At 45.1% G+C, this 23800-nt stretch overlaps 1 protein-coding gene across 4 annotated transcripts in view; it reads right to left on the reverse strand.

Moving 5' to 3' along the window:
* Astn2 (astrotactin 2) overlaps nucleotides 1–23800 on the reverse strand; it is a 1030147-nt gene that overhangs the window by 712092 nt on the left and 294255 nt on the right. For all 4 annotated transcript variants that reach the window (XM_023701575.1, XM_012516970.2, XM_023701577.1 and 1 more), the window contains one exon: nucleotides 18863–18970. In XM_023701575.1, the coding sequence (XP_023557343.1) occupies nucleotides 18863–18970 (108 nt within the window). The remainder of the gene's footprint in view (nucleotides 1–18862; nucleotides 18971–23800) is intronic.

Genomic DNA, 23800 nt, shown 5'->3' on the forward strand with positions numbered 1-23800 from the left:
CAGGTATTGAATTATTTTTTCCTGCATCCTAGTTGTTTTAAAGAGATCTTTTCTTACTTTTTCACTAGCTGCAATGGCGTCTTTCAGGTCAGAAAGTCTATTTTCACTTTCACGCAAACGGTTATGCCAGCTTATGATTGAGTTTTTAATTTCCTGTGTATCACTTTGAACCTGTTTCATAGATTCTATTTCTTTCCTAAATTGTTTATTCAGGGGTTCCATCATTTTTATATTCTCCTCTATTTTTTTTATCAGTGTATTCTTTAGAAGCACTTAGTACTTCTTTGATTATAGTTACCACTACATTTTTTAGTTCCGAAATTATTTCTGATCTGATTTCTTCTATACTTTTCTGCAGTTGATTCTTTACTGTCAATGCTATTATTTCAGAGATATCCAGTGCATGATTTCCAGTTTCCTCAGTGCTAATGTCTTCTGCAATTGTACTGGGTAGACTTGGAGCCTGAGACTGCATTTTGTTCCTTCTTTTTGTCATTTTGTATACCACTGTCTTCTGGCCTTTGGTGTAGAGCTTGGATAGAGTTATTACCTTAGCACCAGGTCCGGATCTATGAAGTTCAGATTCCTCCACGAGGGTGTTGTTTGGATCTGGCTGCTGTGCTCCACTTCTTTCTGCTGCAGGCATTAGAGTTGAACCCTTTGTGTCACTCTGGCAAGATGTTCTGCTCCTGAATCAGTTGGGTGGGTCTTGCCTCTAGCCTCTTTGCAGGGAGTTCTGCTGAAGAGTTCCCTGCTGGCTCTGCAGCCTGGGTTGAATGAGAATCTGTGGGCCTGGGTCATCTCACTCACTCACTGGGCCAGGGTTCTGGGTCTGTTCAGGATCCCATGGCCCTGGGTCGTCTCACTCACTCACCGGGCCTGTGCTCTGGGTCTCTACTTTGCGTCTTTATGCTTCATGGATCTCTACCATCAGAACAAGGTCTTATATTGCAAGGATTGAAAAAGATAACCCATGCTGAGCATAGTGATGCGCAACTGGAATTCTATCCCTTTGGGACGCAGAGGCAGGAGGATCATGAACTTGAGCCCAGCTTTGGCAACTTAGCAACATCCTATCCCCCCCAAAATGAAAAATGACTGTGCGTGCAGCTCAGCGTGCAGGCACGGGGCTTAGTACCCAGGACTACAACTCCCAAATGACAAGGCAGTTCTTGCCCCATCCCGGTGGGTACTCAACCAATGATGGCCATATTTAAAGTTTCTTTTCTCTTCTCTGAACCTTAGTTTCCACATATGTGAAGTGCAAAGTTGTGCTATGTGGCTCATTTTTCCAGCACTGATTTTCAGTGGGATATTTTTAGCTGGATATGAGAAGTCTTGGGTGTGGCGACCCTTACTTAGGAAGGGAGGTGAGCAAATTCACCCCTTTTAGGAGTCCAGAGGAGGAGCTGGAGCTCAGTTAGTGCAGAATGTTGAGAGATCAGTATTTCATGCCCGAATAAGCAAGATAACTCTAAGAGCTAAAGCTACTGGCTGCTTCAATAAGGAGTGAGCTTCCCATTGCTGAAGGAATGCAGGCGACAACTGCACAGTGGCCTAGAGAGGCTGTCCTGAATGCACTACAACCATCGCTGGGGTCCACACTCAACAGTAGCACTTCATGTCCTTACTGGCCCTGGGACTATAGTGGCATGGTTCTGAGTAATATGATGGCTTATGATAAAGCTTCTCCTTTAATCTCACAGCAGCAGCGCAGAGAGGTAGAGGGTATTATCACCATATTACAGGTGCTGAGACTGTAAGCAACTTGCTCAAGGTTTCACCCAGATAGCAGGAGTTGAAGCGGGAAAAGGAGCTCCAGTGCATCTGACTCTCAAAGCCCTTTGTGTTCACAGCTCGCCTCTCATCTCTGATTCTACACCTGATGGCGGAGCCCAAGTGGGCTCATATTGATTGCAGCTGTCCCTTCCTCCCTCCCCAGCCTCCGTCTCTCTCCCCTGCCTGTTCCCCCACATGTATTTATGCTGGGCTGCCTGGTAAAAAACGGCTCGTTACCATGCGGAGGGCGACAGCCCGGCGATTAGTGAAATTTGTTACCCGTGCGTCTCTGAACAAAATTAAATTAAAAGTGCTGCTTCGCTGTCAAGATAAGGGCCAAGCTGCTGAGATAATTTTTCACTCTCAAACACTCAATTACCCAGTGAAGCTGGATCAGATACAATCAAAGGGGGAGAAAAGAAGAAAAAGAAAGGAAAAAATAGAGGCAGGACCTCCAGGAACAGATGTAAGAGTTTGTTATTGCTGTCTCTGGCCAGGGATGTTAAAGAGGCTGTTGCTATGGTGATGGGGCTGGACCACAGGAGACAGGTAAGTGGGAGTGGCCTCTGACTTCATCCAGTAACAAACGATGTGCTCTCCCTCCATCCAGTCTCTGGGCTTCCGGTTAAATGTGTCATTTTTCATCCGAATTATTCCAACAGCTCCCTGGCTTGTCTGCCTCTTGCTACTTTTGTCTCCTTCCATGCCAGCTTGGGCTACAGCTAGGGTTACCATTCAGCCACAGAAATATGAAAGCATCACTTCTGAGGTGAAATCCTTCGGTAGCCTCTTAGGGTCCTTGTGATGAAGCCCAGTCACTGACCAAAGGTCCTCTGTAGTTCTGTGCTCCTCAAACTTCAGGTCTCAATGAAAAGAACAAGAGATGCCTTCACCTTCTCCTTCCTTGTCTTTATTCAACAGGGATTATTCTGAGGCCACAATGTGTCAGAAATGTCCCAGTCTCTTTATGGAGTGCCTGTATCTGGAAAAGTCTTCTTTCTTCCCACCAGCAGTGCCACCCTGTTCTTCATAATGCAGGCAGACTACCCCCTTCAGCGTGTGCTACTCAAGTGTTCTTCCTGGCACTTTTGCACGCTCTCTGGAATTGCCCATTTGCTTGCTTTTCCCTTTTGGAGACCCACAAGAACAAAACTGTACTTGATGTCTCTTAGGTGTATCTTGGGGCCTGTGGAAAAGGCTTTAAGTCTTGGGAACTAAACTGACTTCAGCTTTAAATGCTGGGATAGTTACTGGAGATGTTTTCAGGAGCCTGGGAAGGATCCTGGGAAGGTGCCTGTCTTGCCTTTGTTTCAAGTTCTCCACTTTTATTTCTTTAGATATCTGTCTCAAAATTTTTCTCTTCTAGGTAGCCATTCTTGGTTTATAGCATTTCTGCATCCCAACATCCTTACTTCATACTTCTTCAGCTATTAAAACAGCGATCTTATTACATTATTTTGTTTTATCTTAAATGTACCCTGCAATTAGAAGTATAGTACGATAGAGCCAAGAAAGACATTACTGAATCAAACTTTATTTTCCTGAAAGGAAGCTGAGATCACAGAATTCAATATGATAATCTCCATTATGTCTTGTACACTCTAACTTAAAAATGTTTTGAAGAGAGAAATCACTAGTCTTAACCATCTTTGGTGGTTAAAGACAAGGATTAGAATTAGATCAGAATCATTACGATGATGATTCTGAACCCCAGATGCACATAATGAGGCTAAAGAAAAAAAATGGGAAATGTGTAGTCTCCACTCAAATCCATTGAGCTAAATTCTAGATCTGGAATCCCAAAATAGACAGTTGTTTTGACTCCCAAACATGTTTACTAGGTACATAGATTGCAAACCATGGTTAGGTGTGTGAGAACTGTCCTTTATTTAGACAATTACACTACAAGGACAAAGCAGAAGATCCATCTCATTGTTCAGGACCCTTCTTCTTTGAATATTTACTTCTGATTCTTGTTTTTCCATTTTAAAATGCTTTCCATTAGGTAAAGGTGAAATATGTTGATGTCTCTAGGGACCCCAAGACCAGACATATGTAGATGTTTAAATGAATACTACAGGAGGGACAGCCATCATTTTTTTTTCAAGATGTCCAATCAATGTAAAGACACAGTCAACCTCTGAGATCATATGACCTGATTGTTGAGACAAAGACTCCTCATGTGTGAAGTTACGTGGCCAGAGCTGATGCTACCATTTGTTGATCATTTCTGCCTCCCAGAAACTGGGTTAAATTCTACTTGCATTATTTTATTTTAACCTGGAAACTGCTCTTAGAAGGAGCAACAATGATGCAGGCCATTCACATAGCAGCAGAAAGTGAGGATCAGTGAATTAAATTGATCGCTGCAAGTTGACACGGCCATGACTCACAACTACTGTGTTTAGCTCTAAAGACTGAAACTGCAGCACTGCATGCTGGACCACATCCAGCAAGTCCACCCACCCTAAGTCTCTTTTGAAAATAAGCAGGATATAAATAATAAGCAGAAGCATAAATACATACGTGCATAACATATTGTGATTCACCCACACAGTTCTTTTCAAATGAATTGTTCTGTTTGTCCTCAGAAGTAATCAGCATCATTTGTAAATTCCGCCCTTCTTAAAAATTCATTCTTCATAATTATCTGGTTGCACAATATTCTAACAAGTTGATGCATCATATTTTACTTAGTCATCCCACTGTTGTTGGACATTTGGGCCCATTCTAATTTTTCAGTATTAGAAATTATGCTGCACTGACACTCTTCTGTTCTGAGCTCTGTGAAAAAGTGTAGTGCCATGGAAAAACGTGGTGCCAGGACAGGAGTGCAAATATGTGTCAGTAACAGCAGCAGGGCGAGGAAGAGGATGCACAGGAATAAGGGCGGGGAGGACATGAAACGGGCTCAGTGGCCCAGAGAGTCATTGTTTATTCCTACTTTTTCTGTTTAATGCTAATAATATTGTTATGTATTATACATTTTAAAAAACAGATAAAATCCAGGAGATTTAACTGTCAGCAATAGCATTGCAACACTGCTGTTCCTCAGATGCCCTGGGAGTAAAGAGAGATACTTATGAGTCAATGGTCATGATTTCTTCTCTAGACAAAAACCTTGAAAGGATTCTTAAAGGCTGGTGCTATGTCTTAGTAACACCTCACATTCCAGACAACTGCATTTCTCCTGGAACCTACAATAAAAGCAAAGTATTTCAGAGTTTGAAGAGGACCCAGATGTAATTTATGCAAACACCACACCTCATTCATGAGCAGGCATCCGCATAGCTTGTGCATGGCTCAGAACTTCAGCCCCTGAGCTATACTGGGCCCCACTTTTTCTGAAGTCTCCTCCGCTTAGAAGATGCATTGGCCAGTAAAAGTGCTCATTTGGAGCCTGGAAGAAGAGTTCATCAGTTGCCAGTGCAAGAAGAGTGCGTTTCACTGAGCGACTTGGAGAACCAGGCATGGTTAGGCAGGTCGAGTGTGCTGCACTGCTGGTTACAAATCTCCCCTGGCTCAGCGTGTTCTGCAGGCTGGAAAGTGCTCTTGTGAGCAACATTCCTGGGCCATGGCATTTGTTGTTGTGTTAGAGCATGAGTTGGTCTAAGCGTGTCCAGTGTACTTTAGTCCTCAACCTACCACTGAGGGGTGTATCCTCAGCCTCTTCAATTTCTGTTTACACCATCTCCTAGGACTGGCTCAGACTTTTGGCTTTTTTAAAACTAATTTTTGCAGGGTAGAATTTGAAGAGTTCGCTGGAGTTCCACTCCCTGGGTAAACTATATGTTCCTCTCCCCCTGAACGTGGGTGTGACCATGAATATGATTATCATTCCATAGTTAGGTAACATTATGAGACAAAGGTAGTGAGACTTTGGATGAATAAAGGTCCTAAAACAGTTCATCAAAAGAGTATCTATTCAGCAGATCTGGCAGAATCAGATGATCTGGCAAGCCCTGTGAGGAGACTGGTACCTTGAAGGAGGGGGGTCACTGTGCCATGTTCTTCTGGTGGCCCTGAAGGGGCATGCTGGGCATTGACAATGGAGGAGGTCTTGTAGGGAGGGCGTGAGAGAGACCCATAGGAGTGCAGGGTGGCCTCTGTTGGTGGCTGGCAGGAAAACAGGCTCATCAATAAGACAGCTGCAAGGAAATGAGCACTGCTAACAACTACACAGGCTCGGAATCGCACTGTATCTCACTGATGTTGCCAGCCCCTCCCCCCATGAAGTTTGATTTTAGCCTTGTGAGACCCTCAGCAGAAACTCAGTTATGTGCCATGACTGGACTTCTGACCTACAAAACTTTGAGAAAATCAATACATGTTGTTTGCTGCACTCAATTTTTCAGAACAGAAAGCTAAGATGTGACTATGGAGTGCTGACACCTTCTCCCCAGGCTAAGCTCTAGATTGGCAAAGGCTCCCACCTGGGTGGCTCAGAAACTTCCCCAGGGGCATAATCTCTAAACTCCAGCTCATTCTGTCTCTTCTGGAAACTGCCTGCTCTTCCTTCCCCTGGCTGTGGGATTCTTCCCGGTCAGAGGTTAGAATGAACCTGTGTTCATCTCCTCAAATCCTCAGTGGCTCATATTGAGTCCTGGGGCTTTCACATATTTCTGAGCTCCATGCATGATGTGTTCATCCAGAGATCCCGAGACTGCCTCAGTAGTGCCCTAACAGGTCCCCTGGCTTCAGTCTCTGCTCCTCTGTCTCCATTTCTGTCTCTCCCTCCCCCTTCCCTCCTCCTCCTCCTCCTCCTCCTCCTCCTCTCCTTCTCCTCCTCCACCTGTCTGTCTCTCTCTCTCCCCCCTTCTACTAATTATTTGATACAGGTTCTCTCTATGCAGCTTGTACTCATAGTGATGCTCCTATCTCAGCCTCTCCAGCACTGCGATTACAGGCATACAACATAATGCTCAGTTTCTGTGGGGCAGACCCAGCCTGCTGTGCTGGGGATCAAACCTGGGTCCTTGTACTTACCAGGCAGGCACTTAGACCACTGAGCTATCTCCCCAGCCCAACACTATGCTCTTTCATGCTTACAAGAATGAACTTTACTTTTTAACATTTAGCTACCTCACATTCATATTTCAAGTTTCAGCATTTATATGCCTCAAAGATATATTTCATTATTTTACCCCAATTACATCAATTCCTTTTATTTTCTATCAGAAGGATTTCTTCCAGTTTGGAATTATACACTCATTTATGTGTTTGTGAAATGCTGCCTCCCTTTCCTTTTCCCCCTGGCATTACTACCGGCTTCACAGGGACAGCCACATCCCTGACTTATTTTTCACTATGTATGTGGTCGCTGGCATACAGACTCACTAGAGCTGCCTGTGTACCACACATCAGCTGATTACCTAGATGAGTAAGTGAGTAAACTCAGCATGCAAAGCGTTTCTCAATCTGGCTTGATTTACCCTTCCCAGCTTCTCTCTCTCCATCTTCCTTCATGTAGCTTATACTTTAAGAACACCTTTCAATCATCACAAAGCCCCTATAAGGTGGGATTATCACCTTCAGTTTTCAGAGCAAGAAATCAAAGCCAGGAAAATTAAATTAACTCACCCCCAACCATTCAAATGAGAAGTCAAGACTAAGTAATGTCAGGCAGGCCAGCACCATGTGCAGGGCAGCTCCTGACACGGGGCCACTCAGGGCCTGCAGTGAGTCTCCTCCTCTGGGAATGACTGTTGCAAGGGCAGGGGAATCCTGGCCATCCCACAGGACTAGGAAGAAAAGGGTGACAGAGTGCTCTTGCTCAGGCTCAAAGCAGAGAGCTACAATCTCTCATTCTACCGAAAAGGAGGGAAAATTCCTGCTGAGCCTAGCTGAGAAACAAGAAAGCGGGAGCGACTGATTATTCCTTCTCGCTAGTGTAAGCAACTAAAAACGACATGTTTGCTTTATCGCCTTTGGTCTCCCATTTGATTCCTGACAGCCACCTCCCTCCCTGGGATGCGAGGCTGTCAGGTGCTGAGCTGGCTGGCATCGCAAAGGAGCCAGAGAGCTGAGAGCAAGTTAAACAATATTTCAGGGACCGTCAGGCCTCAGAAAGGGAGCTTTTGAAGCTGGCTGGCTCTCCCCCTGCATGCAGGGAGCCCGCCTTTGCCAGGACTGCTTGACGTTCCTGCAGGTTTGGGGAGAGGTACTCTGGAAGACAACATTAAGCAAAAGAAAGCCGATGTCTATTGCCTTCATGAGCTGAGAGAAGGGACACAAGAGAGACATCAGAAAGAAGCTTTTTAAGCCCATAACAATGTCTGAATACATAATTTTCTCTTCTTTGTCTCATAAAATAGGGCCAAATGCAGGCGCAGATCAAAGCTAGGTTTTTGCATTTTACTGTTCTTTCAATAAGAGGAATCGAGATTCTCAGTCTTGTTTTTGTAAGAGGAAAAGTAATAACTTTCCAAAAAGCCTGCATTGGCTCCTGGCCCCCACCGGGGTAAGGTTATCAGTGCACGACACATCATAAGCAGCCAAGGACCAGGGCAGAGGTTATGACAAGGAAAGGGCAGAAATAGCCAAGGTGCTTCTAGCAGACCACTGGGAAGTGCTGTGTTGGTGGGCGCCTGACAGAAGTTTTAGGAACTACCTAGAGTCCAAGTCAAGACTCAGTCCTGTCACTATTGAACTTATGGCTTTGGAGAAGTTGTTTTACTGGTCTCAGTTTTATTCTTTTAAACATGAAAACAAGGACAACAGCTGATTACATAGGAAGATGAATGAATATGCAATGGATCTGGCATAAAAATGACACTCGCTAATTGACTGCTAGAAGATGCTATTGCTCTTGTAAGTATGATTCCAGGGTCTGGCTTGTGAAAATGAAGATACATTTCATGGGATCCCAAAGCCAGAACAATAAGAGGATATGTCCTTGTTACAGCAAATAAGGTACTAAGTGGTGTTTTTTAGTCCTGGTGGAAAATTGGAATCTTGGAAGGATTTAAGCCAGCAAGCAGATCCTTACCAGGCATCCCTATGAATTGGGTGTAGCATAGGTACTTGGAGCTGTTAATTTTTTTTTTAAAGGCTTCTGACTGATTCTGAGGTTCTTTAGGCTAGAGGCTACCCAGCCATAGCAGAGCTTCTCACTACTTACTGGAACTTGAGTTCATGCTGTTGGTTCTGCCTGAGGTCCATTCTAGAACTCACCATTCCCTTAGGTTGGAAGCACTGGAGAGCCCAATCTCAACATAGAACCTAAGCCCCTAGCTTCTTGAGACCATCTTGCCATCTCTTTCTGCAAAGGGTCTCTCTGCCCAAGGTCCAGGATTTTGGGTTGTGCCTTTTAAACCATGTCTCTCACTAGTGGATATATCATCTCTAGAAAATATTCGGATTGGTTAGACTGTTTTAATAAAATGGTCCCAGAACCCCAGCCAGAGGCTAAATTCTAACTTTTTACTCAATGCTCATATCATGTTCCACAAATTACTTAACAATCAGATCATTGAGGGGAAACAGGGTGCTTCCAGTGTACGTGTTTGCCAGCCACAGTGGTGTAAATATGGCTGGCCGGCACAGCTGACTATGAGCTACTAATACAATGTCACTCGTCACTCAGAGTAGAGATGGGAAGACATGAGCACAAACTGGGATGGGCTGGCTCCACCACAAAACTGGAAGTTCCCTCTTATAATGTATTTTCCTGTCTGATAAATATTATTGGGGGGGAGATTGGTACCACTAATGCTGCCTTTTGTCCTTCAGAGTGAACTGACTTCTCAGCGGTGGAACTTGTTCTGACCATAGTTATTGCTGATACCAGCCCCTCTCCAACTGAACCCAGGAAGGGAGTCATAGAGCTACTCTCAGGAAGTTCCACGGGGATTTATTAGGCTTCTTGTGGCAGGCTGGATTTTGGCATCTGCCCAATGTCCTACTGAACATAAGCCTGGAGCCAGGCACTGAAATATGAACTCTCCATGATTTGTGTCTTGCACCCTCAGAATGTCATGATGGGTGTGTAAGCCAAGCAGTTTAAATTCACATCCTGCAATCACATAGGAGCCTGAGATAAGTGAGCTCTCTTAAGCCTTCATGTCCTCATTTGTAAATTGGAAATACAAATATCCCTTTTCATGGTATTATTGACAATTACAGGAGATGATGCATTTAAAAAGTGTGGATTAGCATCGAGAGAATTCAACACAGCAAATGTGCTTGTTTCTGGTTCTACTCTCACCATCCTCCACACATGTATTTCATCATAGACTGTATTAGTCAGCTTCCTGTCACAGAGATGCAATAACTGACTGCCTCAATTTAGAAGAGGAGAGGTTTAATTTGGCTCATGTTTCTGAGGGTTTAGTGCACAGATAGCTGGCTCTAGAGCAGAAGCATCATGATGGAAAGACATGTCTGAACAAGGTCACTTAGTTCATGTTGTCTGAGGAACAAAGCAGGTGAACTGCCCTGCCAGAGAAGAAGTGGAGAGACCCGACACAGAGTTGTACCTCAAGGTTGTACCTCCATGGTCCACTGAGGCACGCCCGGAAGTGCTCCTTACTCATCTGAAGGGCAACCATCAAGGTGCTCAAGGTGATGCAGTCAATCTTAGCCTTCACATGGCCTTTCAGAATGGTATCGTAGGGCACAGTGTCAAGTCTGACAGATTGAGATGGAGACCTGAAGCCTGGCTCAGTTTCCAAACCAAATGAGAACATATCTAAGATTAGATCCCAAAGCTCAGAATTTCCACAAATTGTGTAATACTCGCTTGGCTGCCTCTTCCTGCCTTTGACCTCGTCTCCCTTCTTTTATTGCAGGTTCATCCAGCACTCCTTTCTCTGCTTCTCTGTCTCTGTCCTGTCCTAATCTCCCTCTGTTTTTCCCTAGGCTCATGTGAAAACCATCAGATGACCACATAAATCCATCAGAGGAAAGTACTGCTACATCCACTCATGAGGATGAGGTCTACGGCAGATGCTTTGCCTGAGGCCTCCAGTTACAATGACATTAGTGTGCCTCTCTCCCACGTGGTACAAGTAGGCCAACCCATGATATCATTCCCTATCTTCAAAATCTGAGTGTCTCTTCCAAGTCATTCTGGACATCTTTTCCAGGTCACTCTGGTTACAAAGACTTTGAAAGTTGACTGAGCACAAAGCAGGTTGACCGTAGTGTTTACTCTTCTCTCAGTAGCAGGTCCTAGTCATGAGCTTGCAGCCTTACTGAAGGCTGAGCCTGTGGTAAAGGTCGTCTTTAGTCCCGACACAGTGGACTGTGAAGTGCACCATGCTATCACAATGCCCCAAGGTGCCAGGATCACCCAAGTTACGCTCACGCTTAGAAATCTCTTTTTTATTTTCTAGAAGTGAGAAAAAAGAGGCCATGGGCTGTGTGTGGCTTGGCCACTGATACACCGTGCTCAGCTAGCTACCATTTAACTGGCTGCACAGCAGGCACACTTGGCTAAGCATACTCTTTGCATATATTACCTCATTTAATCCTACAGCAGCCTCAGGGAGAACAGAAAGACAATGACTGGATTTATCCTTGAAAAGCGTAAGTCAGAGAAGGAAAGCACCTAGTACTAGGTCACACAGCTAGGATGGCAGGGCAAGGACTCAAATCTGTGTCTGCCATATACCAAGCTTGTGTGCAACCTAAAATCATCACTATTTTTCTCAGTGTCTTTGCCTAGAAATGACTGAAACATTTTCAAGCTCAGAAAAGAGAGAAGCCTGTATCTCTCATCTTGCTTCTCCTATTGTCACCATTTGACCCCAGTTGCTTCTGTTCATTTAAAAAGATGACATTTTTAACCTCTGGGAAAATGATTTCCTTTTTGGAGTCTTGGTTTCTATCTGTGTGCAATGGAAAATAGGATGAACTATCTTGAAGATAGAAAAAAAGTCATCGTGTTTGGGCGAGAAGTGATGAATAGCATTTGGGATCGCTACATTTATTGACAAGCAAACACGGTGCCCCTTCCTTAGAGCCCTCTACCCTTTCTCCTACAGCCATGCACGTGTGCCTTGCCTGATGCTGACATGCTCTCCCCACCATTCGCAGTGCACCAGGTACCCTGAGCCCCTCATACTTAGGCAGGTGATATCATGTGAGGGTACACCTTTTATCCCGTTCATTTCCATTCCCTTGAGCCTCCGCTCTAACTTGGTGCTCTCAGCTTAGATCTTGGAACCATCTCCTACTTTTAATTCTCAAAGGTCCTTTTTCTGCAGATGTGACTTGACATTCCTTTCACCTGTCCTGTTCCCCTAAGACAAGATTAAAAGCATATGTGCATGTGTGTATGTGCGTGCGTACGTGCATGTGCGTGTGTGTGTGTGTGTGTTCAATAAGGAATCAGTCATAAAGACTCACATATCTACACACCTTAACATAAAGTGCTGCTTATAATACAAGAGACCTTGCTACTACAGAAAACCCTAATTTAAGACATGCCAAATTAAAACATGCTACTAAAACCAAAGATAAATGAAAGCAGGATTGGTTCTGCCTGCTGGAGCTAATCAGCAAGGCTTAGAGCAAGTACATAGGAATGGGAATCAGAAAACCTGGATCTCTAGTAACCTTAGAACAATGAGCAGAGTGAGGTGCAGAGAGAGAAAGAGGTTTGCCTAAGGCCACACAGCCACAGCGCAGAGCATGCTGGGCAGCTCATGCTGGGTTCCTGCACTATTGATACAGCCCAGCAGTGTGTCTGCTCCATCTCCTACTCAGCAATGTGCCTTGGGCTGGACACACCAGCTGCACTTTTCATCTGGACCTTGAATTAAACACCAGCTTATCTTGATAGGCATTATTCTCGGTGAGAGCTACCTGCCCACTCTGGGAGATCATAAGCACACAAAGGATGGGGTGTGGACCCCATTTCCCATGCAGCCTGCTATCATGCTTGGAAAGAGTGTTTATTGGGGTGGCGAGATAACCCAGCAGAATAAGTGCTTGCTTAGGCAAGCACAGGGACGAGGTTTGATCCCCAGCACCATATGCTACACCAGCCGCACCCCCGGACATGCTGAGCCAGGCACCAAGTCCAGGCGTGGTGGTGCTCACCTGTAGTCCCATAGCTGGGGAGGCTGAAAATAGGAGGATCACTACAAGTCTGAATTCAAGACCTTTTGCTTGGCAGGCAAGTGCCTATTCTACTGCGCTATCTCCCCAGCCCATAAATACAGTTTAAAGTGGGGTAAGACTTAGGCTTAATGATGTAACATAAATATGCTTGCAAGATTGGTAGGAAAACACAGGCTGTGAGAGGCCATGGGCTTGCCAGTGGCCACGAGATTAGTTCACACTGAGGCACGGATGCATATTCTTGACTCAATCTAGTGTTCTTTGCTGCATGCAATGCCATCTCCAGATGATAAGGTGACACTTAGCCCAGTGGTAATTTGTCACATCAGCTACTTGATTAGTACATTCTTTAGAAAGCATAAGAATCAGTACACTGGAAACAAGTCTCATCCCAGCTGATTATGTACTTGAGCAAACACAGAATCGTGCAGTAGAGACCTGAGGCTATGTGATCATTCGTAACACAAGGTGAGGCTCATTTTACAAAGCACTGTGAAGTTTCACTCCTGCTTCCTGGGCCAGACATAAGGGTGTATTATGTGGTAAGTTGAGAGAAGGAGTCGGCTAACTATGGCTTTCAGGCCAAAGGTGGGTTGGCACAGCTCTGTTATGGAAAATAAAGTTTTACTGGGATACATTTATGTGTGTTCATTCACACATTATGCACGGCAGCTATCATGGTACAACAACAACACTGGGTAGTATACATGGATTATGTGGCCTGCAGAGGCGAAATTGGTTGCTCATTAGCCATTTGAAGAAAGATGCTTTTGATCCCATATATAGAAATGGCAGCAAATAAACCCGTCTCAGTCTCTATTCTACTTCTCAGTCCCTTTAGGTCTCCTCTCCCCTACAGACCTATGCTGATTATTGCAGATATCAGCTCTGGAATGACTTTCTACCTGGCCACAACAGACACTTTTTTCAAAATGGTACCATTTCTCCTACAAGAACTATAGACATAAGAAATCCAGACTGTGCCAAAACTGTATCCCAAACTTCTTCTTTGAACAGATTCTAATGGCAAAAATTGAATATTTAGCTGATTTAGTTTGTAACTTGGGATGTTTGAAGGGAAAGAAAACGCAGAATGAAAGAAGAACTAGTTATTGAACCTGTTTGGGTGGACCCCAAACATTCCTTGTCCAGATTTGCTCACTCTTTGGGGTCAGGATTAATTGCTCCACTTTATACAAAGGGGTATGAGTGCCCAGAGGTTCAGAACCCAGCTGGGACCAGACAGAAGCGGCAATATGAGGTCAGAAATCACAACCAGACCTGCTGAATCGATCACCTGTCCTATCTCTCTCATGTGACCCGGGGATATAAACTCACATATCAGTAAATGTTAAAGCAGTACGGTGATGGTATCTACATGGAGGGAATATCACAGAACCTGGCGTGGAACAAAATGCACAAGCTGAGGTGTGAGTGGGTTCACAGAGCCATTATGTAAGTGAAGATCCAGAGTAAGCGGGGTAAAATACAGAGGGGACTACCAGGACAGGAAGTTTGTGAAGGTTCTGGGAGGACAAAGAGGCCAGTATTGGGGTGGATGGCCAGGGCCAGGGGTAGAGACAGTGCTGGTGACACAGGAGGGCAAAACCACTTGGGCTCTGGGCAGGATAAAGAATTCACATTTTATTCGCTCAGGAATGCACTGAAAGCTATTTGAAGAAATAACATGATCTGTACTTACATTTTTTAAAAGTGATTCCTTTTGGTTCTCACTGAATAATGGCCTAGACCCCAGCCACTGAGACCACTGAGAAAAGCCTTTTAGCAGTTTTTAAGCTAAGGATGCAGGTGGTGAGGATAAGGACAGTAGCAGAAGGGAAAGTGAGAAACTTGTAGAGAGGAGTAGAAGTTACCAAGGAGATCACCACTAACGCATTTAGCTTTTACAATTACCATGTCACTGTATTGCCAGCCCATTCCAGAAGTGAGAATGTTATACCATTTCATGTGGAAGACAAGGGGCAAATCCACAGCTGAGACCCAGACCCCCTTCTTAACTCTAACAGCAAGCCATCCCCTACTTAGCTACTGTTTCTCCAACTCTCCTTGGGCTCAAGCAGGAATGAGGGGCTCAGTTGAGTATCAGGTTATATTTTGTCTTCTAAAGTCATCAGAATCCATCTCCCAAGCCATGTAGCTCATGGAAGGCCTCTAGGAAAGCTTCAGCACCCACCCCATTCAGGTGCTCTTGAGCAACTCTCTTCAACCTCAACTTAGAAGCCAGGAAAGTGAGCCTCAGAGACAGGTTGTTATTTAGCTGTGAGCACATACAGCAGTGATGGCAAAGGTACAACTAGAAACCCCTGCACTATCACCTTCATATGACACTAGAGACTCAACTTCTACTTCAATGACAGCAGCAGCGAAATGCCTTGATTCATGCCCACATCTTCCCAGATCTGGGAATCACGGCTCAGATCCCAGTTTTCAAATGGAAGGGAGGAGTGTACAATGCCTCAACATGGAGCCCCGAGAGCTATGAGATGGCTGTTCCCAGTTAGCACAGGAATTCACGCTTCCTGATATTTGCATCTTTTCCTTGCTGTTCCCCCTTGCATTTCATCATCTTTGCTCTGTCCCAGCCAAGCTGGCTTGTGCAACCTGGGCAGGGCACAAGGAACTCCTTACGCACTGCATTTGCCAAGAAGGAGCTTAGACGGCACTCTCAATGGAGGGGAGAAGGCTGAGGGCATGGGTCTCCAACAGGCCTGGGTCAAAGAAGAGGAAGGCGTTAATATAGCCACATACAGTGAAAGATGTCACAGGTAGGTACCATCTGTATAGAAGAAAGAGATATATGGGAGAGAGAGGTGGTGGCCATGGAACAGCCAAACAGAACACAGGGGAGCTAGAGCTGGTCACCAGTTGTATTTCGAAAACAGCAGATTTTCACAAGTGCATAGCTAATGGCAGTGACTTAGGAATGAAAAGTGAGCTCTAATATCAGATGTCACCAGCTTCTACCCTTCGCATTGTCTCGTGTTTCAGGTATTGTTTTATAAAAGGCCTGGATAAGAAGCGAGCCTTACCTCATAGCAGCAGCAGCAAGTTTGCAGCAATTGTACAACTCTCCCCAAACTGCACACTACACCAAACCTGGTGAGGCCTGACACTGTAACAACTTTTTATTTTCCAACCCTAACCTTCACATGAATGCTTTACAGATATGGACTAATTTTAATCTTTAAGATATCCTCCTAGGGCAGTAACGCCCAAACTTTTAGAGCCTGAGTATCCATCCAAATTGCATCCCCAAGCCCACTTATTTCTTGCCAAGTACCACTATGATAATTAAGCCTGAATACTGAGTTTTTAGTTTAGGTAAACAACAGTTATGCAGTGTGAGGCTTCTGGGGCAACTTGGTTCAGATGCCCACGGAGAGCTCTCTGCGTGCCTGCTGCGGCTCTTGGCACTCATGCTGTAGACTCACCACTATGGTACTAGAGAATTAATTATACCATCCTGACCTTACAGGCCAGGGAACTATGCACAGGGATGTAAGATGCATTGCTATAATGATACTGCTAGTAAGTGGTGGGGCTGGGATTGGAACCCCACCAGAATCCACTGCCCTAACACTGCTCCACTGTTTTGGCAGTGTGCTCCCTGCCCTTCCTTGCCTCGCCTTTGTACTATACAATTCCCTATTAGGATGCCAAGTATCAAAGGTCACTCGATTCCTTTGCAGAATGTGAGGAGGAGAACAAAAGGGCATAACCTTCATGGGGCACAACTCTCTGGCATCTGAAGGACTGGAGACTGGGCATAAGTTCTTTAGGCTAGAATAGAGCACTTGCCAGAACAAAAGGGTAATAAATACCCTAGAAACAACAGTAGCAAGACCAACAATCTCACCAACATCCAGTGCCTGTGAACATGCCAAAGGGTAGGCTAATTATGCTCAGGGAGTCTGAGCATTCACTCCTTTCCCACTCTCTCAGCTTACTTCCTTGCATTCCTTCCTTAAGGATTTGCTGCCATCTAATTATATTTCCACATAATATTACTTTATAAGCATGGGCGCTTTAGAAATTCTCCCTTGGTTTGTGTCCCTGATGCTTAGAAGAGTGGCAGACTAGAGGTTGGTGCTGAACAAATATTTGCCATATGTGTGGAAGGAGAGATGGATGGGAAGATGTAATAGGAACTAGCTCAGGAAAAGAGTAGAGAGGAGGAAGAGGAAAAGAAAATGAGGGAGGATGAGGAGAGAAAAAATAGAAGAAAATATGAAAATGCAGGAAAGGAGGTGGTGCGAGAGGATGGAACATAGAAGAGAAAAGAATCAAAGTAAATAAAGGTGGAGGAAGAGGCTGTCCCTTTAGTGGAAAATAAATGGACAAGAGAAATGAAGTTAGTGGCTTTGGCGTTCAGCAGGCCGCAGAGCCTGAGAAGCAGAGGGCGCGGCACCACAGCCAGCTCGGCCTTCTGGACAGTCTGCAGGCACTGGGCCAAATCGTTTATCTCGAGACCTGTGGTTTGCTTTTGCTTTTCTTCTTTTAAGTCAAACTCCAATTTATGGGGGGTATGCTCGGTGATTGATGTTTTTCCAATTAGCTATAAATAGCCCAGGCCTACTGAAGAGACCCACCAGTTCCCCAGTCCTGATTCAGGCTGCTGGATTGGGGGAGGGAGAAGACAGGTCAAGAATTATTGATCACCACCCTCTAAATCTTCAATGCAGCAGATTCTAGAAAGTGGAGGTGTGGCAGGGAGAGACAGGCCTCATTACTTTAATGGCAGCAGGGGCTGAAAATCCTTCTCCCAGGAGGTGTCAGCGGAAATACTCCCTCAAGACGGCCCTTGTTGGAAAAGTTGTACCAAGGGAGGTGGGAGGGGCAAGGTCAAGAAACGAACTGGAGTTGAGAGTGTCTATCTCATTTGTCCTTAGTATACATCAGGTGCCATGATAAATTTTTATATATAATTGGAGTCAAAATTCATCTCCAACTATACGATGTAGCTACAAGGTCCCCTGTACAGATGAGTAAATTGAGCCATACAGAAAATAAATAAACTTCTACTTAAGAGCAAAGGAGCTCAGAGAATGTATACCCTTCGAACATCCATCATACATGGACAGACTATGCAGAATGGTACACGACATGATTAACCCTTCTCCTTCCTGCCCCGGCACTTCTTCAGCACAGGTGGGAGGGCCAGACATGCAGTCGCACACCTGCATGAGTGACACAGTGTCCCTTTCAGTGAGTACTGGCCTAATCTCTGGCAGGGAATTCATGTTTGCAGCTCAGGGTCTCCTCCAAAAATACACTCACACTTGCTGATTTCCTATCCTCATGAAATAGGCAGCGGTGAAGAATGACATCCATAGACAATTGCCTGAGACATGCCATATTTTCTTATGTAGCATATAGAACAACCAGAGAACTCGAGATTTCAGCCCTTTATGGAGCCAGGCTACAAAATTTTGACATCACCTTACACTGACAGTCATTATGATAAGTAATTATGCATACTGTTTTCTTTTTTAATCTGTTTGAAAACATAGTCTAGAAAGTCATCTGGGAACCAACTGGAGGACTCTTTCCTAGTTTCAGTGTCAGATAAATGGAATTTTGTGACCCAAATGCTTTATCCTATATATTGTTCGAAATTTTACTTTCAGTACATTTCCTTTTGCACGTTTGCTGCTCGGAACCTCCACCTTGACAGTTCTGCTGAGAACCACATAACACAACATGACCTAGATTTTCCTGCATTGACCTAACTTGAGTTTGAGCAATTTCCCTTATTTCTATTTTCCTTTTAATATCCGTTTTATTTCTTGAGCTGAATTTTAAAAACTGCATAAACTTTGGGGGAAAATAGCCCTTAAATATTCTGAGGAAAGATACAAGCCAGAAAGTAAATAAAGGACGTGGCAGGGAGAAAACAGAAAGGAAGGAGTTTGGTCCATCGATCACAGAGTCTGCTTCCTGGCTGAGTTCCCACACGGCGTCGTTCTGGAAACTTCCCAAGCAAGGGCTCCATTACCTTTGCTGCGGCGGCGGCTGCGGTACTGCTCTGTGTAGAACGTCAGCTGCGTCTCGTCATCTGCCTCGGAACCTGAAGTCCCCCTGCTTCTGCCAAAGCCGATTCCTCCTGCCAAGAAGTACAATCCATCAGTCAGCCTCACGGGTCTCCGTAAGCTAGTGAAATCCTTTAGCCACCTAGGGAGGCGAGTTATCACACCTCCAGACCCGTCCGCACAAACTTATAGTGACCCGGGAGCCACGGTTCGTGGGAGGCATTGAGGCTGTGCAGCGAAGCAGAGCTGGGTTCTAGCCATGGCTGTGTGACCTTGAGGTGGTACCTTACCTTCCTGAGATCCGGGTACTTTCTCCCCAAAATGAGGGCAACACTGCTCACCGTGTGAAGCTGCTCTGAGCACTAAAGGATATACGGCATGTAAAATAGCAAGCCCATGCTGGGTACTAAGTAATGGAAAGCTACTGTTGTTTTGCATGATATGCCTACCTCTAAAGACATTCAGGGCTACTGAATTTCACACATTTCAATCAAGGGCTTGCTGTTTGCCAGGCCCCGAGGCAGACCCTGGAGACACAAAGATAAATATGACTCAGTCCTTGCCAGCCAGGGGATCATAAGCAAGTCAGGGGGACAAATGAGATCCTTAGGAGCCTTAAAGCTAATTCATGGCTCATGTTTACCACACAATGAGGTGCTAGGAATAGGAGGGGGAGCAATCCATTTCAATACGGAGGGCCTGAGAAGGTTTTATGGAGAATCGGAGATTTAAGTCAGGGCTGGAAGGATGGATGGGGAACCAGTGCAGGAAAATAAGAGTCCAAAGAGTGGTCACCATGGAGCATTCCCAGGGGTGGAGCACATAAGCTTCCGGAGGCAACGTGGGCTTCAGTGCTGCTGAGGACACAGGGAGCCACGCGGAGGAAGGCTTTAGGGGCCAGACTGAGAGGGGGCGGGATAGGCTGCACTTCCGGTATCAGGAACGGTTATGGAGCATAAGGGAGTTGGTCAGCTGTGTGAACCAGAAAAGATGTTTTGCGGGTCCCCAGGCCATGCTATGGATGACAAACGCGTAGGCAGGCAGGGAGCCCAGAGTGTTAGCAGTCGCCCAGCTGAGAGGTGAGATCACCTGCAGTGGTGACTCTGAACCGAGGAGCCTGGGGCAGAGATGGGGGTGAGCAAAGCGCAGAGGAACAGCCGGGAAAGGGCAATGTAGTCATAAGCTAGGGACAGTTCATTACCCAAAGGACAAGAGATACAGGCCAGACAGGACCGCACCAAGTGGCTGACAGCTGTCAGTCCTGAGGAGGGGATGGGATCCATCTTCTTCTTAACCTTATCCTTTTTCAGCATTTTTTTTTTTTTTTTTTTAGCTGTTACAAAAGGCTGGTAAGTGAAAGTAGAGGGGCAGAGGATTTATAATCACTTTTTACTAGAGAGAAGACCCAAGGAGGAGGGAGAGCCCTTCAGAGTGCCTTGAGGGTTAGTGGGTGGGCAGGGAAGAACAGGGACTTTGATGCTGAGGGCTCTTTAATGGACAGGGCTTCAGATGTCTGAATAATAGACTTCTTACAGGAGGAGACCAAGGATCTGGCTAAAGTGGCTGTCCTGGGTGGAGAATTATGCGGCTGCAGAATGGGGATAGAAGGAGCTGGATTCCTCTTTAAATGCTTTGGATCTTTTGAATCAAGCACCATGCCAACCCATTACCTGTTCAAAAGTTCCACCTGAGGAAAAGAAAGGCATAGATTCGAGGAAAATGGCATTCAATTCGCCAAGGATTTATTATGTAATTTCCTCAGGTAGGGATTTGAAATGGCGTTCAGCGTACAGAAATTCTACTTCCACATACTCTTTATGCAGTAAGAATATTGCACATCCAGTCATTCTAGCGACACTGTTAAGCAATGTACTGTGTACCCAGAAGGTATGTCTATACAGTGGCATGCCTCCCTCAGCAAGGCGTGCTCACAGCAGAGGGTAACTAACAATCAAGAAATAAAACAAAGGCAGAAAGACATACATCAAGGACAAATTTATTTGCCTAAAATTACACAGTTTATGAGTATAAGAGTTAGAATTCAGGGGTAATCTGAATTTGCTCTGAATCTCGGCACCTATGTATACAAACTGCTGCTACAAAACAACTCAACAGAGAACCCTGGGGAAGCAGAACACCCATCAAGTGTCAAGGGCTCGAGTCCTACGTCATGAGACTCGCATACATTACCTCAACCCAACTCACAGTACCAGAGGAGGGGACTATCTTCATGGTCACTTTACAAATGAGGCAACCAGCAACCAGAAAAGAAATATGATTTGTTGGGGCTGGAGAGATAGCTCAGTAGAATAAGCACTTGCCTGACAAGCGCAGGGTCTGAGTTCAATCCCCAGTACCGAAAAGAAAAAAAAAAGAAAAGAAAAAAAAAAAAAGAAAAAAGAAATATGATTTGTCACTAATGAGTGGTGACAGATGTTGAAGTCTACTGTGACCAACATCAGAGCTCCAAATGTTAACTACTTGTAACACCACCCCTTGGCTCAACACTGCATCAAATGGAGAGCGAATACCCACATTCTGCCCCCTTCTTCAGATAGTGGATTCTAGAATAATTTTTCTCCATTTCTGTATTTCATACAGGGTCACAATACACAGCTCGGACTCATAGTGATCCTCTTGGTTTTAGCCTCCCCAGTGCTAGGATTACAGGCATGCACCACCATGTCCAGACTCAGTGGCCAGCTCAGTGCACATTGGGGGCAGGGCCAGCAGGGCATTCAGGACTGAGGATCGGACCTGAGCTTGCCAAAACAGGTGCTTAATCCATCAGATAGTGTATTCTAATGAAAAAAAAAAAAAAAGCAAGTACAAAGAGAGCTGTGGCTGTTCTTTGTGCACATGTGCCTTCAGGCATGGTCTCTGCCTGGGTTCGGATCCCTTGCAATTAAAGGCGGTGACCTGGAGAAGCTCAGAGACCCAGGATTCTAACAGAAGTAGTTCTGCATATAATGGCTCAGCTTTAAAATGTGGTTGGTAGGGGGCCTCCGTGGAGGTTCTGGAAGTAGTGAGGAAGCAGAGGTCTCCAGAGGCCAGAAGGACTTTTACAATTGCCATTAACATGCTTTAGTGTTATGAAAGGCAGAATAAAAAGGGAAGAAAGGGAGACTTGGGCTCACTTATGCATCACTTTTAGCCAAGGGGAACCTGAAGGCATTTGATGAAAGTTTCCCTATATGCAGGAGTCATCTGGTCACTCTTCCTGCTGGACTTTGGGCAGCAAAGCAAAAGGAAAAGGCTGGCAGCTCTTCGCATCTACCCAGACCCCTTCTACTAGCCCTTCTGAGCTATTTCACTACTTCCAACATTCTAGCTAAATTCCCCATCCATCTCATCTTCCTCCCTCCTTTCCTTCCTCCTTGCTTCTTTGACTTTTTACCTTTCTTTTCTTTGCAAACAAATAACCTATTATGCTTCTACTCTAGTGCAGAAATATAGCATACAAGATTCAGGTGGAGTTCTTTTCCTTCCCTACTGGGACAGCCTAGTGGGGTTGACAGAAATGTCACCAGGCAAATCTAATGCAATAAGAAAAGCTAGTACTAGCAGAGCCCTGCCTTCCTGGCAGGCACCGTTCTTAACCATTTCCAAGTGCAGGCTCATTTCATCCCTAGAGAACCTTAAGAGGTAGAACACTGCTTTTAGACCTATTGTAATGGGTTAGAAAAAGGCACAGGGAAATTAAGTGATTTTTCCCAGGGTCACATAGTTCGTTAGCAGCATAACCATAGTTCATATCCAACCATGGCTTCAGAGTCTACATCTTAATGTTTGTGCTGGTATATAATAAAATACAAATTACTAACTTATTTAATATCCCAATTATTCCAGTAGGATGGCATCAAGAACTTTGTTTTACAGATGAGTATCTGTAGCTAGATGAAGTGATATGAGATATTAATTTGGGAGGCCTCAAGGATCAGCCAAATAGCTCAGTGGATTAAAGCTAGCTCCTGCAAGCAGGGTCAGGGGCCGGGGGTTCAATCCCTAGGCCTGTCATGCCGGCCCTACCCTCGGGGTGTGCTGAGATGGCGATTGAGACTGGGCATGGTGCTGCACGCCTATAATTCCAGCACTTGGGGGGCTGTAAACAGGAGAACCACTATGAGTCCAATATAGTAGTGAGACCCTGAACACCCTGTAGACGCTTTCCTAACACACAGAAATAATAATAATAATAATAATAATAATAATAATAATTTGGGAAGCCTGGGTTAAAATTGTGTTTGACTATTTGCAAGGACTGCCTCATAACTAATACAACCTGGAGGATTAGGAGGGGGAGGGACAGGAGGGAGAGGCAGAGGCAGAGGGAGAGAGAAAGTGTGTGTGTGTGTGTGTGTGTGTGGAGTGTGTGTGCACCTTAAATGGAAAGGCTTGATGAGTTGACCTCTAAGGATTAGCCGGTCTCTCACTTGATTCCATCTGGAGAACGCATTTTCGACTTCTCCCTGCAATTTGTGCAGTGGTGTTTCCTGTAGGCACGCTAATCAGGCTTAGCAAGATCTTAGTGACTCCATCGCTCCACGTGTGTCCAAGCACACAGAAGCCACGCTGGCATAACTGCTACGATGCCCGCCCTTCAGAAGGGCAGCCTCTGTCACTACACTTCCGTTGACCTCCACTTCATTTCTGGCAGTATTAAGGGACCATTTGCAGAGTGGGAACTGAGCCTAGGACAGGACGCCTCAAAGCCGGCCTGTCCAACAGAAACACAAAACAAGCCACTCAAGCCATTTTAAATATTCTAGTAGTCACATCAAAAAGGTGAAACTAAGTGGGATAAAATAATTTTTGAGTGTGTTGTGTTTCAACCAACGTATAAAAATGTAGTCATGCTAACTTGGAAGTAAGAAGAAACTATTGCCGCTGAAATTATATATATA

Source organism: Octodon degus, unplaced genomic scaffold (genome assembly GCF_000260255.1).
Source record: "Octodon degus isolate 3935 unplaced genomic scaffold, OctDeg1.0 scaffold00137, whole genome shotgun sequence".
Classification (NCBI taxonomy): Eukaryota; Metazoa; Chordata; class Mammalia; order Rodentia; family Octodontidae; genus Octodon; species Octodon degus.